The 16,798-nt window shown below is 30.1% G+C and overlaps 1 protein-coding gene across 1 annotated transcript; it reads right to left on the bottom strand.

Annotated features, from left to right (window-relative positions):
- Positions 1 to 1,789: 1,789 nt before the first annotated feature.
- Positions 1,790 to 6,997, bottom strand: LOC142225235 (uncharacterized). Its single transcript, XM_075295011.1, has one exon. The coding sequence runs from the start codon at positions 6,995 to 6,997 to the stop codon at positions 1,790 to 1,792; it is 5,208 nt and encodes a 1,735-aa protein (XP_075151126.1).
- Positions 6,998 to 16,798: the final 9,801 nt, after the last annotated feature.

The raw sequence follows: 16,798 nt of genomic DNA on the forward strand, positions 1-16,798 counted from the left end.
AGAAAATTGTTTTCCAAAATTTATTTCTATAGAAAATTTTATCAAAACTTTATTTCAATAGAAAATTTTGTCAAAATTTTATTTCAATAGAAAATTTTATTTCAACAGAAAATTTTGTCAAATTTTATTTCAATAGAAAATTTTGTCAATATTTTATTTCAATAGAAAATGTTGTCAAAATTTTATTTCTATCGAAAATTTTGTCAAATTTTTTTTTTCTATAAAAAATTTTGTCAAATTTTTATTTCTATAGAAAATTTTGTCAAAATTTTATTTCTATAAAAAATTTTGTTAAAATTTTATTTCTATAGAAAATTTTGTCATAATTTTATGTGGGTTTATTCACCATCTTTGTTAAGGGTTTTGGGGAATTTAGACCCTTTGTTAATATCAAAACTTAGACAGTTTTATAAACGACCTAAATTTTAGTGAATGTCACAATATCTGGAAAAGATATTTTCAAGCTTAGTGGAAATTTCTGTGTCCGAGGTGACACTTGATTCTAAATCGATTTTATATAAAATCTGTGATGAAACACAGATCAACAAATCCACTGGAATGTGGGGGAAGATTTGAGCCACGGGATTGTGGGATATTACCTTTTTGTGCAACCAAAAAATATAAAAAAATGCTCCTTTTCAGAATCAACTTACATATGTATTGGTTTTATTTTAATGTAGCAGGGGGACGATGTGGTTTGGTTAACTGCTGAGACTAAAAAGAGATCTCAATCTATGTCGTTATTTGACAGGTCAACTCGCTGGACTATAAAATTGAGTAAAAACTGAGTAAAAAGAGACCGCCACATTTAACATCTGTCCGACAATAGAAGGAGAAAGACTATATTACAGTGGATAATTTTCAGATACAGAATGATTCAAATTCATAAAATTCTTAATAATATCTAATATATACAAAATCCATAAAATTTCCAAATTCACAAACTTTCCAAATTCATAAAATTGCAAAATTCATAAAATTACAAAAATTAATAAAAATTAAATGAAAAATTAGAAATTATAAAAATGTGAAAACGTAACTTAAAAAAATTGAATGAAATATTCAAAAAAAGTTTTAATTGCAGTAAACATCCTGCCCCTCTTGGCCAATATTGGCCAAAGGAAAAAGTGGTCATCAAAGTGTGTTTTCGAGGCATTCCAAAGCTCGGATTGCGATTCTGATACATCTTTGTGGGCTAGCATGATATTTACGTGGATGTGTTTGATTTCGTCGTTTTTGTCGCCGTTGCTGATGAGGATTGGTTGATGTTTGTCGTTGTTCAGAATTCTGTTGATTTTTGGGCCTACGAGGACGAGCATGATTTTGCGTTTCATTTCGGTTCGATGGTCTTGGCTGAATTCTTGCAGCAATGGGAAGATGGAGAAGCGTATTATGTGCATGACCGCAGACCTGACATAAATCGGGAGATGTGCAACCTGATGCGTCGTGGGATCTGGCCAGACAATTCATACAATATCCATGTTGTCGTACTGCTCGCCGTCTGTCCTTAATGCTCATTGCCAAAAATTTTCTGCAATATTTTATGGGATGATACTTACGGCAAATGAGACACTGGTGAATATTAGAATTTCTAGGAGCCCTATAAAAGCAATATTTGGATTTGTGTGAGTTGATAGAAATATATTGTAAGATATGGCGACTGATTCTGTAAAGGAGCTTTTTGGTTGAGATGGTGAAAGGAGATTTTAAGGTATTTCATTATACAAAGGAATTGTTTTTATATACGAGAAAGGGTTTTTTTTTGAATGTACGAGAAAAAAAAAATACATTACTTTTTCGAGGAGGGTGGCTCGGAGGGGAGTATGCATAGTTTTGTAATAGCCCTGGTTATTATGCCCAATTTTGTGCGAATATCCGCCACTCTAACGTGGCCGTCTTTCCCTGGATATATTCGTTTAATTCTGCCTAACCGCCACTCACAAGGAGGAAGCAATTCATCCTTAACAACGACTAGCTGTCCAACAGTCACATCTTCGTTCTCATTTTGCCACTTATGTCGCCGATGGAGCTCCTTCAAATACTCGTCTTTCCATCGACGAGCGAATTGATGTTGTAGACATTTGAGCTTGTCCCATCTGTCGACAAATGTGATCTCTTCCAATGGAGATTCCGGAAAAGCTATTAATGGGGCACCTCTGAGGAAGTGGCCAGGGGTTAAGGCCAATATTTCATGGGGGTCATCGGTCATGGGAGATAGTGGCCGAGAGTTCAAGACAGCTTCTATACGCACAAGTAGTGTAGAGAACTCTTCGAACGTGTATTTGTAATTTTGTGACACTTTGCGAAAATGGGTTTTAAATGACTTGACTCCTGCCTCCCAGATTCCTCCCATATGGGGGGCATTTGGAGGAATAAAGGACCAATTAAAACCGTGGGATGCATATTTTTCAGAAATGTCCTTAGAAGACGATTTTATAAATTGTAAGAAGTCATTTCGTAGTTTTCTTTCGGCACCAATGAAGTTGGTACCATTATCGGAAAAGAGTTGTTTGGGAAGACCCCTTCGGCCAACAAACCTGGTGAAGGCTGCCAAAAAGGAATTGGAGGATAGGTCAGAACATAATTCAAGATGCAAAGCTTTTGTACTAAAGCAGACAAATATGCAGACATATCCTTTGTGATATGCTGCTTGACGAATTATCGAGGTCTTTATAGAAAAAGGACCCGCGAAATCTAAACCGGTGATATTGAACGGCAAGGAGAAAGAGCTTCGTTCTGTTGGGAGAGCAGCCATAATTTGAGACTGCGTCTTTTGCTTGTATATAATACAAGTCTTACAATTTCGTATGCATTTTTTTATATTAGATCGCAGCCGTGAAATATAATATTCTTGCCTTATTGTTCTTATCATGAGAGAGTGTTCTGCATGCATGAGAAGATCATGTATAAATGATATAAATAATTGAGAAAATTTAGATTGAACAGGCAGAATAATTGGATATTTTTCATTATATGAAAGATCTGCATTTACTAATCGTCCATTGACCCGTATAATGTCGTTTTCATCAATAAAAGGATGTAGGGGAAAAAGGGAACTTTTCTTGTTAACATTTTTCAAATTTTTTAATGAGTGGTACTCTTGTACATAATAATGTCTTTGTGTTAAAGAAATTAGCCTTATTTTGACGAAATTAAATTCTTGGGAAGAAATTTTGTGGGTTTCAACGAGGGGGTAGTTAAAACCTTTTGATAATTTTGAGAAAAATCTGAAAATATAACAAATAACACGAATCGCCTTATCCCATTTTGAAAATCGATCTAATATTTCAAATTCCTCATTAAAATTGTGGAACACAATAACTTTTTTCATTTCGGGGGGATTTTCAAACGATATTGCGGACTTTGGCCACTCCTCGGGGGGGTTTAGTAGCCACATGGGACCATGCCACCATAAGGGGTTATTTACTAGATCTAGTGAGCTGCACCCTCGTGACCCCAAATCAGCTGGATTGTCAGAGGAACGGACATGTCGCCAGGAGCAATTGCCAACATTACGAATAATTTCTGCGGTCCTGTTCGCCACATAAGTTTTCCATGTACTTGGTGGTTTTTCCAACCACCCCAATACAATGGTAGAATCGCACCAAAGAAATAAATCATTACTATGAATTGGGAGGGATGAGATGATTTGTTTTGCCAATTTGGAGAGGAGAAGGGCTCCGCAAAGTTCCAATCTTGGAAGACTTATTGGATCTATCGGGGCAACTTTAGTTTTTGACACAAGAAGATTACACTGAACTGAATTTTGATTATTGAAACGTAAATAAATGGTAGCACAATATGCCTTCTGCGAGGCGTCACAGAAGCCATGTATTTGAGTTTGCACTTGAGGGGAAAAGTAAATATATCGAGGAATTTTGATATGTGGTAACTGGGATAAATCTTGAACGAATTGGTTCCATTTTAACAATGATGAGGGCTTTACATTTTCATCCCAGTCTGTCCCCTCTAACCATAGCTGCTGTAAAATCAATTTTGCTTGGACAATGATTGGGGAAATCCATCCAGCAGGGTCAAAAAGTTTTGATGCAGCGGACAATATTTGTCTTTTGGTTATTTGCTCAGAGGGAGAAATTACATCAATTTGGTAAGAAAACTGATCAGTGAGAGCGTTCCATTGAATGCCCAGTGTTTTCGCAGAGCTGGTCTCATTGAATTTGAGAAAATTTGAATCTAATAGACAATCTTTTGGGACAGAATTTAACACCTCAGGGGTATTTGAGGTAATCTTTTTTAAAGGAAAGCCCGCTGAATTGAGTAGGGCTCTTAATTGACAGAGGGAGTCAATAGCAGAATTTATGTCATGTCCTCCAGAGAGGATATCGTCAACATATATTTCCTTTTGAAGAATTCGAGATGCTGCGGGATGGGTTTCCGCTGAATCGTAAGCCAACTGCAATAAAGTTCTTATTGCTAAAAATGGGGCTGAATTAACACCGAATGTTACGGTTTTAAGAGCATAGTCCTTGATAGGACTTGTAGGATCTGGTCGGAAAAGAATCCTTTGGAAATTGGTGTCAGTGGGGTGTACCAGTATTTGGCGGTACATCTTTTCGATGTCGCCGGAAAATACGTATTTGTACAAACGCCAATTCAAAATTAATGTCGAGAGATCTAATTGAAGGGATGGACCAACATGCAATGTATCATTGAGTGAATTTCCTGAATATGTTCGCCTGGAGGCATTAAAAACCACCCTTACCTTTGTGCTGCGGCTGTCGGGCTTCAGCACAGCATGGTGGGGGAGGTAGTATGAATTAAAAACGCCATTTTCTATCATCTCTTTTGAAGATACTTCTTCCATATGGCCAAGGGATATGTACTCTTTTAATATGTTTTGGTACGAATTCGCCAATTCAGGATTTCGTTTGAGAGACTGTTCCAATCGTATGAATTGTATTAATGCAATAGGACGAGAAGGACCCAATGGAATATTTCGTGGGTATTCCGATTTAAAAGGGAGTTTGACAATATAGCGTCCACTAGAATTACGAGTCGTTGTTTGTGTGAAAAAGGATTCACAATACTCATCGTCGTCGGATATAGTTTTTTGGGTAGCGATTTCTTCCTGTTCCCAAAACAATCTAAGTTGTTTCAACAATGGGTCTTCGGAAGTTTCAGTGGCTCCAATGGAAAATGTCGAAGATTTTCGAGTTTCAAGGGGTCCACTTATAATCCAGCCGAATATGGTGGCTTGTGCCAAAAGGGAATTTGACAATTTTTTTACACCATCTAAAAGTAATTTTGGGATGACGTTGCTACCAATCAACAAGTCTACAGGACCGGGAGAGTAAAAATTTGGATCTGCCAGATTCAAATTAGAAATTTCACTCAAATCATAGTCAGATTTTGATACAACAAAATTCGGCAATAATCTCGTTATTTTAGGCACAACAATCGCTTGAACGACGAGAGTACAATCATGGTTTGGAGAATATAATGTGAGGTGACACAGAGAATTGGAATGCGCAACGACATTACCGCCCATACCCCGAATTTCAAAACTTTTTGGTTCTGTTGGAAGCGATAAACGTTGCTGTAAACGTCTAGAAATAAAGGTTTTTTCAGAACCTTGGTCAAGGAATGCGCGAGCGCTGAATGTGTCTCCATTGTGGGTAATGGACACGATTGCTGTTGGCAAAAGAGTATTTTCTGAGAGTTGGTTATTGTTTGAGATGTAATGAGCTGAAGTGCGAGTGACGTTTTGGTCTGATACATGATTAGAAGTTGATGGTTGTTCAATTGCCTGATTTGTATTTACTGTGGCTGTGGAGTTTGATGGAGGTTTAGGTGGAGATGATTTACTGTTCGAATTAGAAAAATGCAAAAGTGTGTGGTGATTTTTGTTGCATGTTGTGCAAAGAAATTTGCTTTTACACTCGTTACGCACATGAGTATAAGAGAGGCAATTCAAACAGATTTTATTATCACGTACAAAATTGCTACGAGCTTGAGCATTCATATTAAGAAATTGCTGGCAATTTTTGAGGGGGTGACTCATCTGACACATTTTGCAAGGGAAGTTTGATTGGCTTTCAGTGTTAAAGGCATGGACATCTGACTCAGGTCTTTTACGAGATGTCGATTTGACACCCTGAATGCTGTTGAGCCTTTCTACTACTTCGTATCGGTTAGACAGAAACGTGTCCATTTGGTTCCAGCTTGGAAGATCTCTGTGAGATTTTAAGGACTGTTCCCACAATGAAAGGGTTTCATGGGGAAGTTTTGTAGAGCACACGTACACGAGGATTGGATCCCAATCCAATGTAGAAATTTGTTGAGCTTTTAAAGCAGCAAGACAATCATTTATTGTGGCCTGAATGTCCTGAAGAGCTTCGCTGCTCTCAGACGAAATAGGTTTTAAATTGAGGAGAACCTTCAATTGATTATCGACCAATATACGTCTATTCTCGTATCGAGATCTCAACGCTTCCCAGGCCAGCGAAAAATTTTCCCCGCATAGCCTATATTTTTTAACGATGAGCGCAGCTTGTCCCCTGGTTTTCAACCTAAGGTGGTACAATTTCTGTACTGCAGAGAGCTTGGGATGTTCTCCATAAACCGCGGAGAACATATCCCTGAATGAGGGCCATTCTTCATAACTTCCATAAAAAATTTCTGTGTCACAAGGTGGCACTTTTAGACAAGGAATTGAGCTTGATACTTGGTTTTCAATCAAAGTGGTGGAAGGAGTTATAAGGGCCTTTTGGGCGTCTAAAATCTTAGATTTACATGACAGAAAATCATGTGTACATTTGGAATATTTTTCCCTGGAAGATTCTAATATTCCCTGTTCAGTTTTCGGATCCGTACTTAAACAGAGTTGTTTGTACGATTTTTGAAGTGCAGCCCATCTTTCATCAAGTTCTTGAAGAGCTATCTCAAGGCGTGAGTCAGATAGATCTTCTGCCCTGATATCGCCGAAATTTGCACAGAATGTGACCAAATTGTCGGAATCGAATATGAATTCACTCATATCGATGGCGTAAAATGTATGAAAACCAAAATATATTTCCCAATAACTCAAATCCAATAGTGATTTAAAATGGAGACAAACGAAATTTCGGAGAATAATATTGACTTTTTATTTGTATAAAAACAATATCTTCATAAAAAACGTGAACCAAAAAATGATAACAAAACGGGTTTTGAGAAAAAGGTTTCAATTTTCAACAATGGACAAAAATCATCGATTATTAACGATTTCCATATATTATGTATATTTTTCCAAAAACACGAGCATTCATAAATATGTGATAAAATAGAAATGAGTAAAACGTAAATCAAAAAATCGTGAAAAAACGTTTTTGAGAAACAGGTTTCAGCTTTCGAAAAAACAGGTTTCAGTTTTCGAAAAAAACCATCGATTGTGAACGATGTTCGTATATATATTTTTTTCAAAAATATAAAAATCAATAAAATGTGATTAAAACTTGTAATAAAATAGATTAATAAAAATTCAATCACAAATGTTTAAAAAAATTCGTTTACGAGAAAGGGGACTCAGTTTTCAACAAAATTCCTTAAAACCATCGTTTGTGGTCGATGTCCATATAAAATATATATATTTTCAAAATATAAAAATTGTAAATATGTAATAAAATACATATAAAAAAATATCCAACAAGCATATATAGTTTTTTTTTTAATTCGTATTTCGAGTGAAATTTGTCCTTCACAAACCACTGTGTTGCAAACAAATTGACTTAACTGTTCCCAGTTGTAATTTCACTTTGGAAACAACTGTTCCCAGTTTGCAAATGTTAATGAATTATAAATATGAAAGATATTTTATGTGTTTCTGTAATTATGTTTGATAAAATCGCTGTTATGATTTTTTGTGTTAAAAATATGTTTTCTTCTATCGCTTGTATTCTTGTGTATGAGATATTTCAATAAATTAATTTATAGTGAGAGTAATATTTTGTACATAACATTAGCGAGTTCACAAACCAAACCGATAAACTTGCTCACTCTTTTCTCTTTATTTCGTTTTCACAAATCGCTGTTGTGATTTTTTTTATGTTAATGGCGAGAGGGAGTATAACACTTGACTTGTTAATAACATTAATTATTGGTTCGATAGTTTTAAAGACACGGATTTGTCATTGAAAAAATCGAAAACCAAATGGAGTTGTTGTATATATATATTAATGTTATCAAGTAAAAATAGATATGTAGAGAAATATATGTGGACTGTAGTTTTTTGTGAATTTATGTTAAAAAATGTGAGACTTACGTTTAATAAAATGTACTGCTCTGTAGATTTGTGAGGGGGTTCTTGAGATGAATGATTTTGTTTTGGAAATTGAGAACAGTTAAAATTTTGTAGCAAGAGATTTTGACGGGACAACAGTAAACGATTATATCAAATATTTGTTGTCCCCCATGCACTTTTACACTTAAATGTCCAAATCAAGGCACAGATATATAAATGAAATCAAAAAATTTTATTCACTTTGTTGGAACAAAAAAACTGAGTTTGTGAAAGAAACACTTTAGATATCGTTTGACTCTTAGAACGAGTTTCTTATTTTTTCTTTAATATTAACACGTAAATATCAAAAAATATTATTCCTTCACTATTCTCACTGGCTTAAATTGCGATTTACAGTAATGATAAAACGTGTTTAACAAGAGTTGTCAAACATGACTGCGTTGCAATTTTTTGGGAAGCTTAGGTTGCCAGATCACTAGGAAGGCTCGAATGGACCATGTTAAGGGTTTTGGGGAATTTAGACCCTTTGTTAATATCAAAACTTAGACAGTTTTATAAACGACCTAAATTTTAGTGAATGTCACAATATCTGGAAAAGATATTTTCAAGCTTAGTGGAAATTTCTGTGTCCGAGGTGACACTTGATTCTAAATCGATTTTATATAAAATCTGTGATGAAACACAGATCAACAAATCCACTGGAATGTGGGGGAAGATTTGAGCCACGGGATTGTGGGATATTACCTTTTTGTGCAACCAAAAAATATAAAAAAATGCTCCTTTTCAGAATCAACTTACATATGTATTGGTTTTATTTTAATGTAGCAGGGGGACGATGTGGTTTGGTTAACTGCTGAGACTAAAAAGAGATCTCAATCTATGTCGTTATTTGACAGGTCAACTCGCTGGACTATAAAATTGAGTAAAAACTGAGTAAAAAGAGACCGCCACATTTAACATCTGTCCGACAATAGAAGGAGAAAGACTATATTACAGTGGATAATTTTCAGATACAGAATGATTCAAATTCATAAAATTCTTAATAATATCTAATATATACAAAATCCATAAAATTTCCAAATTCACAAACTTTCCAAATTCATAAAATTGCAAAATTCATAAAATTACAAAAATTAATAAAAATTAAATGAAAAATTAGAAATTATAAAAATGTGAAAACGTAACTTAAAAAAATTGAATGAAATATTCAAAAAAAGTTTTAATTGCAGTAAACAATCTTTCATAAGAGTTCTCTGATTATAAGCAAATCAAAATCTTGCGATTTTCGATTACCGGGTAGTGGACAAAATATAGAAAGTTTTTGACAGGATGTTGAAGCATTACTGAAGTGTTTGTTATTCTAACAAAAAATTATGAAAATTTTGTTTCTATAGAAAATTTTGAAAAAAAATTTATTTCTGTAGAAAATTTTGTCAACATTTTACTTTTATAGAAAACTTTGTCAAAATTTTATTACAATAGAAAATGTTTTCCAAATTTTATTTTTATAGAAAATTTTTTCAAAACTTTATTTCTATAGAAAACTTTGTTCAAAATTTTATTTCTGTAGAACATTTTGTCAAAATTCTATTTCTATAGAAAATTTTGTCAAAATGTTATTTCTATAGAAAATGTGTCACAATTTTATTTCTAGAGAAAATTTTGTCAAAATTTTATTTCTATAGAAAATTTGGACAAAATTTTATTTCTATATAAAATTTGGTCAAAATTTTATTTCTATAGAAAATTTTGTCAAAATTTTATTTCTATAAAAAATTTTGTCAAAATTTTATTTCTATAGAAAATTTTGCCAAAATTTTATTTTTGTAGAAAACTTTGTCAAAATTTAATTTCTATAGAAAATTTTGTTCGGAATTTTATTTCTATAGAAAATGTTGTCAAAAATTTATTTCTACAGAACATTTTGCCAAAATTTTATTTCAATAGAAAATTTTTTCCAAATATAGAAAATTTTGTCAAAAATTTTATTTCAATAGAAAATGTTGTCAAAATTTTATTTCTATAGAACATTTTGTCAAAATTTTATTTCTATAGAAAATTTTTTCCAAAATTTTATTTGAGTTTATTTACAATCCTTCATAAGAATTCTCTGATTATAAGAAAATCAAAATCTTGCGATTTGCGATTACCAGGTAGTGGATCAATATAGAAAGTTTTTGACAGGATGTTGAAGCATTACCGAAATGTTTGTTTATTCTCAAAAAAAAATTAATCAATCGACCAAGGACATTTTATGTCAAAGAGAGCACGGAATGGTTTAAGACGGCAAACAGGAGATGAAACTCCAATCATTGAAGGTAATTGGAGAACTTTTTCCTATGTTGTCAAAACCACATTTGCCTTAGCCATTGTAAAAAGGGGATCACTGTATGGAGTCATTTGAAATCCAAAGCAACTTAGGATTCTTAACTACAAGCTCGATGGCGTAAACATGGCATTTGGTATTTATGAGGTCATTCCGATAGGGATTCCGGAATGCGTTTGTCCAAAAGGACTCCATCGGAAGTGGAAAAAAATGGATGGGCGGTTCCGGGATGCGCTTTAATAGAAATGTGTTCCGCAAACATTTCTTACAATTTTTTTTCTATAGAAAATTTGACCAAAATTTTATTTCTCTAGAATATTTGGCCAACATTTTATTTCTATAGAAAATTTTGTCAAAATTTTATTTCTATAGAACATTTTGTCAAAATTTTATTTCCATAGAAAATTTTGTCAAAATTTTATTTCTATAGAAAATTTTGCCAAAATTTTATTTCTATAGAAAATGTTGTCAAAATTTTATTCCTATAGAAAATGTTGTCAAAATTTTATTTCTATAGAAAATTTTATCAAAATTTTATTTCTATAGAAATTTTATCAACATTTTATTTCCGCAAACAATTTTTTCCAATTTTTTTGCTGGAAAGTGATCAATGAGTGCTGCCCGATTCTACAAAAAATCGCGGAGAAATACGCGGCAAACATCGATAATCTCAAATAGGTAGACGGCAGATTGAAGGCGCGCAAAATGACAGCGGCATTACGCATTCCCGAATGCTGCGCGAAATTTCGGACATTTGTTTGGAATTTTCGTAAGTCAAAAAGCACTGCATTCAGTGAACGTATATAGAAAAACATTTTAAAATTTGGTTGTAAAGTATAAAGGATTTTTCGTAGCTCTAGGACTTTTCGTAGCTCTAGTATTTTTCACAATATTACGAAATTGCAACAACTTTAGAATGACCCTGTAATTTAAGTGAAAGAAAACTCCCTTAGATAGTTTAAAATATCCACTTTTTGATTTTTAAATAATTTACTGTAATATATAAATATACCGATACTCGTTCTTCTCTCTCTTACTTTATTTCAAACTTTCTACAACTAAATTTAAGCCATTTATTCATTAACTCAACAATTCAAAAAAAAAATTGCTGTAACTGGTATTAAATTTTCATAGTTAATTAAGAGCTAAGTTGTTACGTATTTTACACTAAAACCTTTGTCAGTGTATGCAACTTAAATAAGCCGAAGCTTCAAAGAGCAGTAAGAACCACATATCAACACATTTCACAAACAAAAAAGTTTCTTTACTGCTCCTGTCTTACCTTTTTCAATGTGCTTTCATAAACAAAGCTGTCATTATAGGCTTAAAAATGAATTATGAAGTGATGAAAAATATACCCGGCTCTACTTTGTTTTTACCATTAATATAAAAATAAAAATATGAAAGAAGAAATATTGTGTTGGCTAGTCGAATACATTTAGGGTATACTTTTCCATATGGTAAAATATTCCAAAAATGAAAATCATGCATTATACGGGGAAAACATTACGAGAAATACCAGGACGTTTTCTTAAACCCCTGTTCCTATAAATCGCAAAGAACTGAAAAATCTAAATGAGCCTGAAATATCAGAATGCAGCTATATCTAATCCAAGCTAAAATCAAAACTTTTTCGTTTGGAGTATGAAAGAAACTTTTCCCTTATAGGATAGAGGAAGATGAAAATACTTAAAAGGTAAATTTTTATATAAAGAAGTATCTATGGAATATAAACTGTCTACTTTTTTACTTGTTTTTATTTGAAAAATTCGATTTTACCTTTTTTCCCAAAGGTAAACAAGTCAATTTTTCGACATTTACAATTTTTGCAAATTAGTCAAAATATCGATTTTCCTGTTTTTTATCTCTATTCGCAAAACTATATTTCTAGTTCCAAGCCTTCCTCATATTCCTCCTTCCTCTAGCTTTACTAAGCTCATAGTCACATCGGGAATAGCATAGGATTGAAATACAAAGTTGTTATGACATCTAGCGATATCTGTTTATTGTAACCCACCTACGTCATTCAATCAATGAGCATTTAAAGTCGTAATTTAATAATAAATTAGAAATAAAATTTTGACAAAATTTTCTATAGAAATAAAGTTTTGAAAAAATTTTCTTTAGAAGTAAAATTTTGACAAAATTTTCTATAGAAATAACATTTTGACAAAATTTTCTATAGAAAAAAAATTTTGATAAAATTTTCTATAAAAATGACATTTTGACAAAATTTTCTATACAAATCATATTTTCATTAAATCTTCTATCGAAATAAAATTTTGACAAAATTTTCTATAGAAATAAACGTTTGACATAATTTTATATAGAAATAAAATTTTGACAAAATTTTCTATAGAAAAAAAATTTTAACAAAAATTTTCTATACAAATAATATTTTCATTAAATTTTCTATAGAAATAAAATTTTAACAACATTTTCTATAGAAATAAAATTTTGACAAAATTTTCTATAGAAATAAAATTTTGACAAAATTTTCTATAGAAATAAAATTTTGACAAAATTTTCTATAGAAATAAAATTTTAACAAAAATTTTCTATATCAATAAAATTTTGAAAAAGTTTTCTATAGAAATAAAATTTTGACAAAATCTTCTTTAGAAATAAAATTTTGACAAAATTTTCTATAGAAATAAAATTTTGACAAAATTTTCTGTAGATATAAACTTTTGACAAAATTTTCTATAGAAATAAAATTTTGACAAAATTTTCCATAGAAATAAAATTTTGACAAAATTTTCTGGAGATATAAACTTTTGACAAAATTTTCTATAGAAATAAAATTTTGACAAAATTTTCTATAGAAATAAAATGTTCACAAATTTTTCTATAGAAATAAAAATACGACAAAATTTTCTATACAAATAAAATTTTGACAAAAATTTTCAATAGAAATAAAATTTTGACAAAATTTTCTATAGAAATAAAATGTTGACAAAATTTTCTTTAGAAAAAAAAAATTGACAAAAATTTCTATAGAAATAAAATTTTGACAAAATTTTCTAAAGAAATAAAAATATGAAAAAATTTTCTATAGAAAAAAATTTTGATAAAAATTTTCTATAGAAATAAAATTTTAACAATATTTTCTATAGAAATAAAATTTTAACAAAAATTTTTTATCAAAATAACATTTTCATTAAATTTTCTATGGAAATAAAATGTTCACAAAAACTTTCTATAGAAATAAAATTTTGAAAAAAATTTCTATAAAAATAAAATTGTTACAAAATTTTCTATAGGAATAAAATTTTGACAAAATTTTCTATTGAAGTAAAATTTTGACAAAACTTTCTATAGAAATAAAAATATGACAAAATGTTCCATAGAAATAAAATTTCGACAAAATTTTCTATAGAAATAAAATTTTGACAAAATTTTCTATAGAAATAAAATTATAACAAAATTTTCTATATAAATAAAATTTTAACAAAAATTTTCTATCAAAGTAATATTTTCATTTAATTTTCTATGGAAATGAAATGTTCACAAAAACTTTATATAGAAATAAAATTTTGACAAAACTGTCTATAGAAATACATTTTAACAAAAATTTTCTATAGAAATAAAATTTTGACAAAATTTTCTATAGAAATAAAATTTTGACAAAATTTTCTATAGAAATAAAAATATGACAAAATTTTCTATAGAAATAAAAATATGACAAAATTTTCTACAGATATAAAATTTTGACAAACTTTTCTATAGAAATTAAATGTTGACAAAATTTTCTATAGAAATAAAATGTTGACAAAACTTTCTATAGAAATAACATTTTGACAAAAATTTCTATAGAAATAAAATTTTCACAAATATTTCTATAGAAATAAAAATACGACAAAATTTTCTAAAGAAAAAAATATGACAAAATTCTCTATAGAAATAAAATTTTGACAAAATTTTCAATAGAAATAAAATTTTAACAAAATTGACTATACAAATACCATTTGACAAAATTTTCTATAGAAATAAAATTTTCTGTAGAAATAAAATTTTGACAAAATTTTCTATAGAAATAAAATGTTGACAAAATTTTCTATAGAAATAAAATTTTAACAAAATTGTCTATACAAATAACATTTTGACAAAATTTTCTATAGAAATAAAATTTGGACAAAAATATTACAAAACTTTCCATAGAAATAAAATTTTGACAAAATTTTCTATAGAAATAAAATTTTCACAAATTTTTCTATAGAAACAAAAATACGACAAAATTTTCTATAGAAAAAAAATATGACAAAATTTTCTATATAAATAAATTTTTGACAAAAACTTTCAATAGAAATAAAATTTTGACAAAATTTTCTATAGAAATAAAGTTTTGACAAAATTTTCTTTAGAAGTAAAATTTTCTGTAGAAATTACATTTTGACAAAATTTTGTATAGAAATAAAATTTTGACAAACATTTTCTGTATAAATAAAATTTTGACAAAAATTTTTATACAAATAAAATTTTGACAAAAATTTCTTTAGAACTAAAATTTTGACAAAATTATCTATAGAAATAAAATTTTGACAAAATTTTCTATAGAAATAAAATTTAGACAAAAATTTCTATAGAAATAAAATTTTGACAAAATTTTCTATAGAAATAAAATTTTCACAAATTTTTCTATAGAAATAAAAATATGACAAATTTTTTTATAGAAATAAAATTTTGACAAAATTTTCTATACAAAAAGTATTCTACAGAAATAAAATTTTGAAAAATAATTTCTATAGAAATAAAATTTTGGCAAAATTTTCTATGGAAATAGAGGGATGTGGCTAACTAGATATTAAGTTCTAACGGAGCTATATGAAAATGGTCGTTGTAAGTATAAATCTTCAATTATATTTTTGAATGGAAGTATTTTATTATATAATTAAAATTTTAGTATTAATTTATATTTTAATTACCAACGTAAAAATTTAAAATCGGTTTCTTAACTGACAAATTTCAGGCAAACCGAAAACAAATTTTGGCTTTCCGAGAGATCGCTCGTTGTGAGGGCTGTATATACCACATCCGGCTCATATTTTTTTTTTTAATTTTTCTGAAATCTTGACTCAAGGAAAAGATGACACCTATGCTATACAGTAAAAATGGTCATTCACATTTCGTCAATATCCATGCGGGACAATGTTCGCTGAATTCTTTTGGAAGTTCTGAGAGAACGTTTCAATGCCTTCTTCAACTTTCTTAAATCTCGTTGAAGCCGTATTCCTCTCCGTCGATTTGAAGTACGACTTCTTGGCCGCCTTGTGTGGCTGTAGTGGTTATCGATATCATGAGATTCGTTGCATTCTGTAGCTTCATTTCTTATATTATCACTTCTTTCTTCTATGTAATTTTGAAAACTTTCATGGTGATTTAGCTGATCCCGAATATTGTTTAGCAAATATAGACTTAAAGGTAAATCAATTTCGGGGTCTGTGTTGCCTGCAATTTCTTCAATAAGATCATTATCTTCATTTTCGTAAATTTCGTGGTCTGGATCATCTTTGCTTTCAATTGGTTCCGGTATAAATTTACACATTTTAAATTTATTCAATGGATATGCAATTTTTGGGAAAGAATTATGTAAAACCAATATGATTTAATATAAAAAGAACAATTTTAGGAAAAAAACGTTTGACAGTTTTCCAATTAATTTCGAACAATTATTGACATTTCTCAAAGGCACATTAAATAATAGGGCTAGGCATTATCCACATAAAATTCCTGTAAAATTCCAACTTCAAGCAAATCGGAAAAATGACGGTGTCTTGATTCTCGAGAAGCTCAGAGCGGTCTATGTGGGGGATTTACCTAAACAGGGACGGTGGACCGACTATTTTATATTTTTTATTTGATAAAAAATTAATTATACACCGAAAAAATATCAGTAGTTAAACTAACGTTAATTTTAACTAATTTTCATTGCAAAAAAAATATTTGTTGGTAGTTACATTTAATTATTTTGGCAATATTTTCCACAGCCCAATGAAATTTTCTCTTAAAGTATGGCTCAAATATTTTGTAAACTAAACGTGAGTATAAAGTTCAATGACCGTACACATAAGCTCAATATAAACTAGAGTAAAATAAAATTTTCGTACGATTCCCAAGAATAGTAAGAATGAACTAAAGTTTGGCTAAAGTGGCCAACGATTTGTTTCTCTTTTCGAAGCAAGAAATATTTTCTTGACTTCAATAAAACTTTACACATTAAATGCAATATTTTC

The sequence above is a fragment of the Haematobia irritans genome, chromosome 2 (genome assembly GCF_050003625.1).
Source record: "Haematobia irritans isolate KBUSLIRL chromosome 2, ASM5000362v1, whole genome shotgun sequence".
NCBI lineage: Eukaryota > Metazoa > Arthropoda > Insecta > Diptera > Muscidae > Haematobia > Haematobia irritans.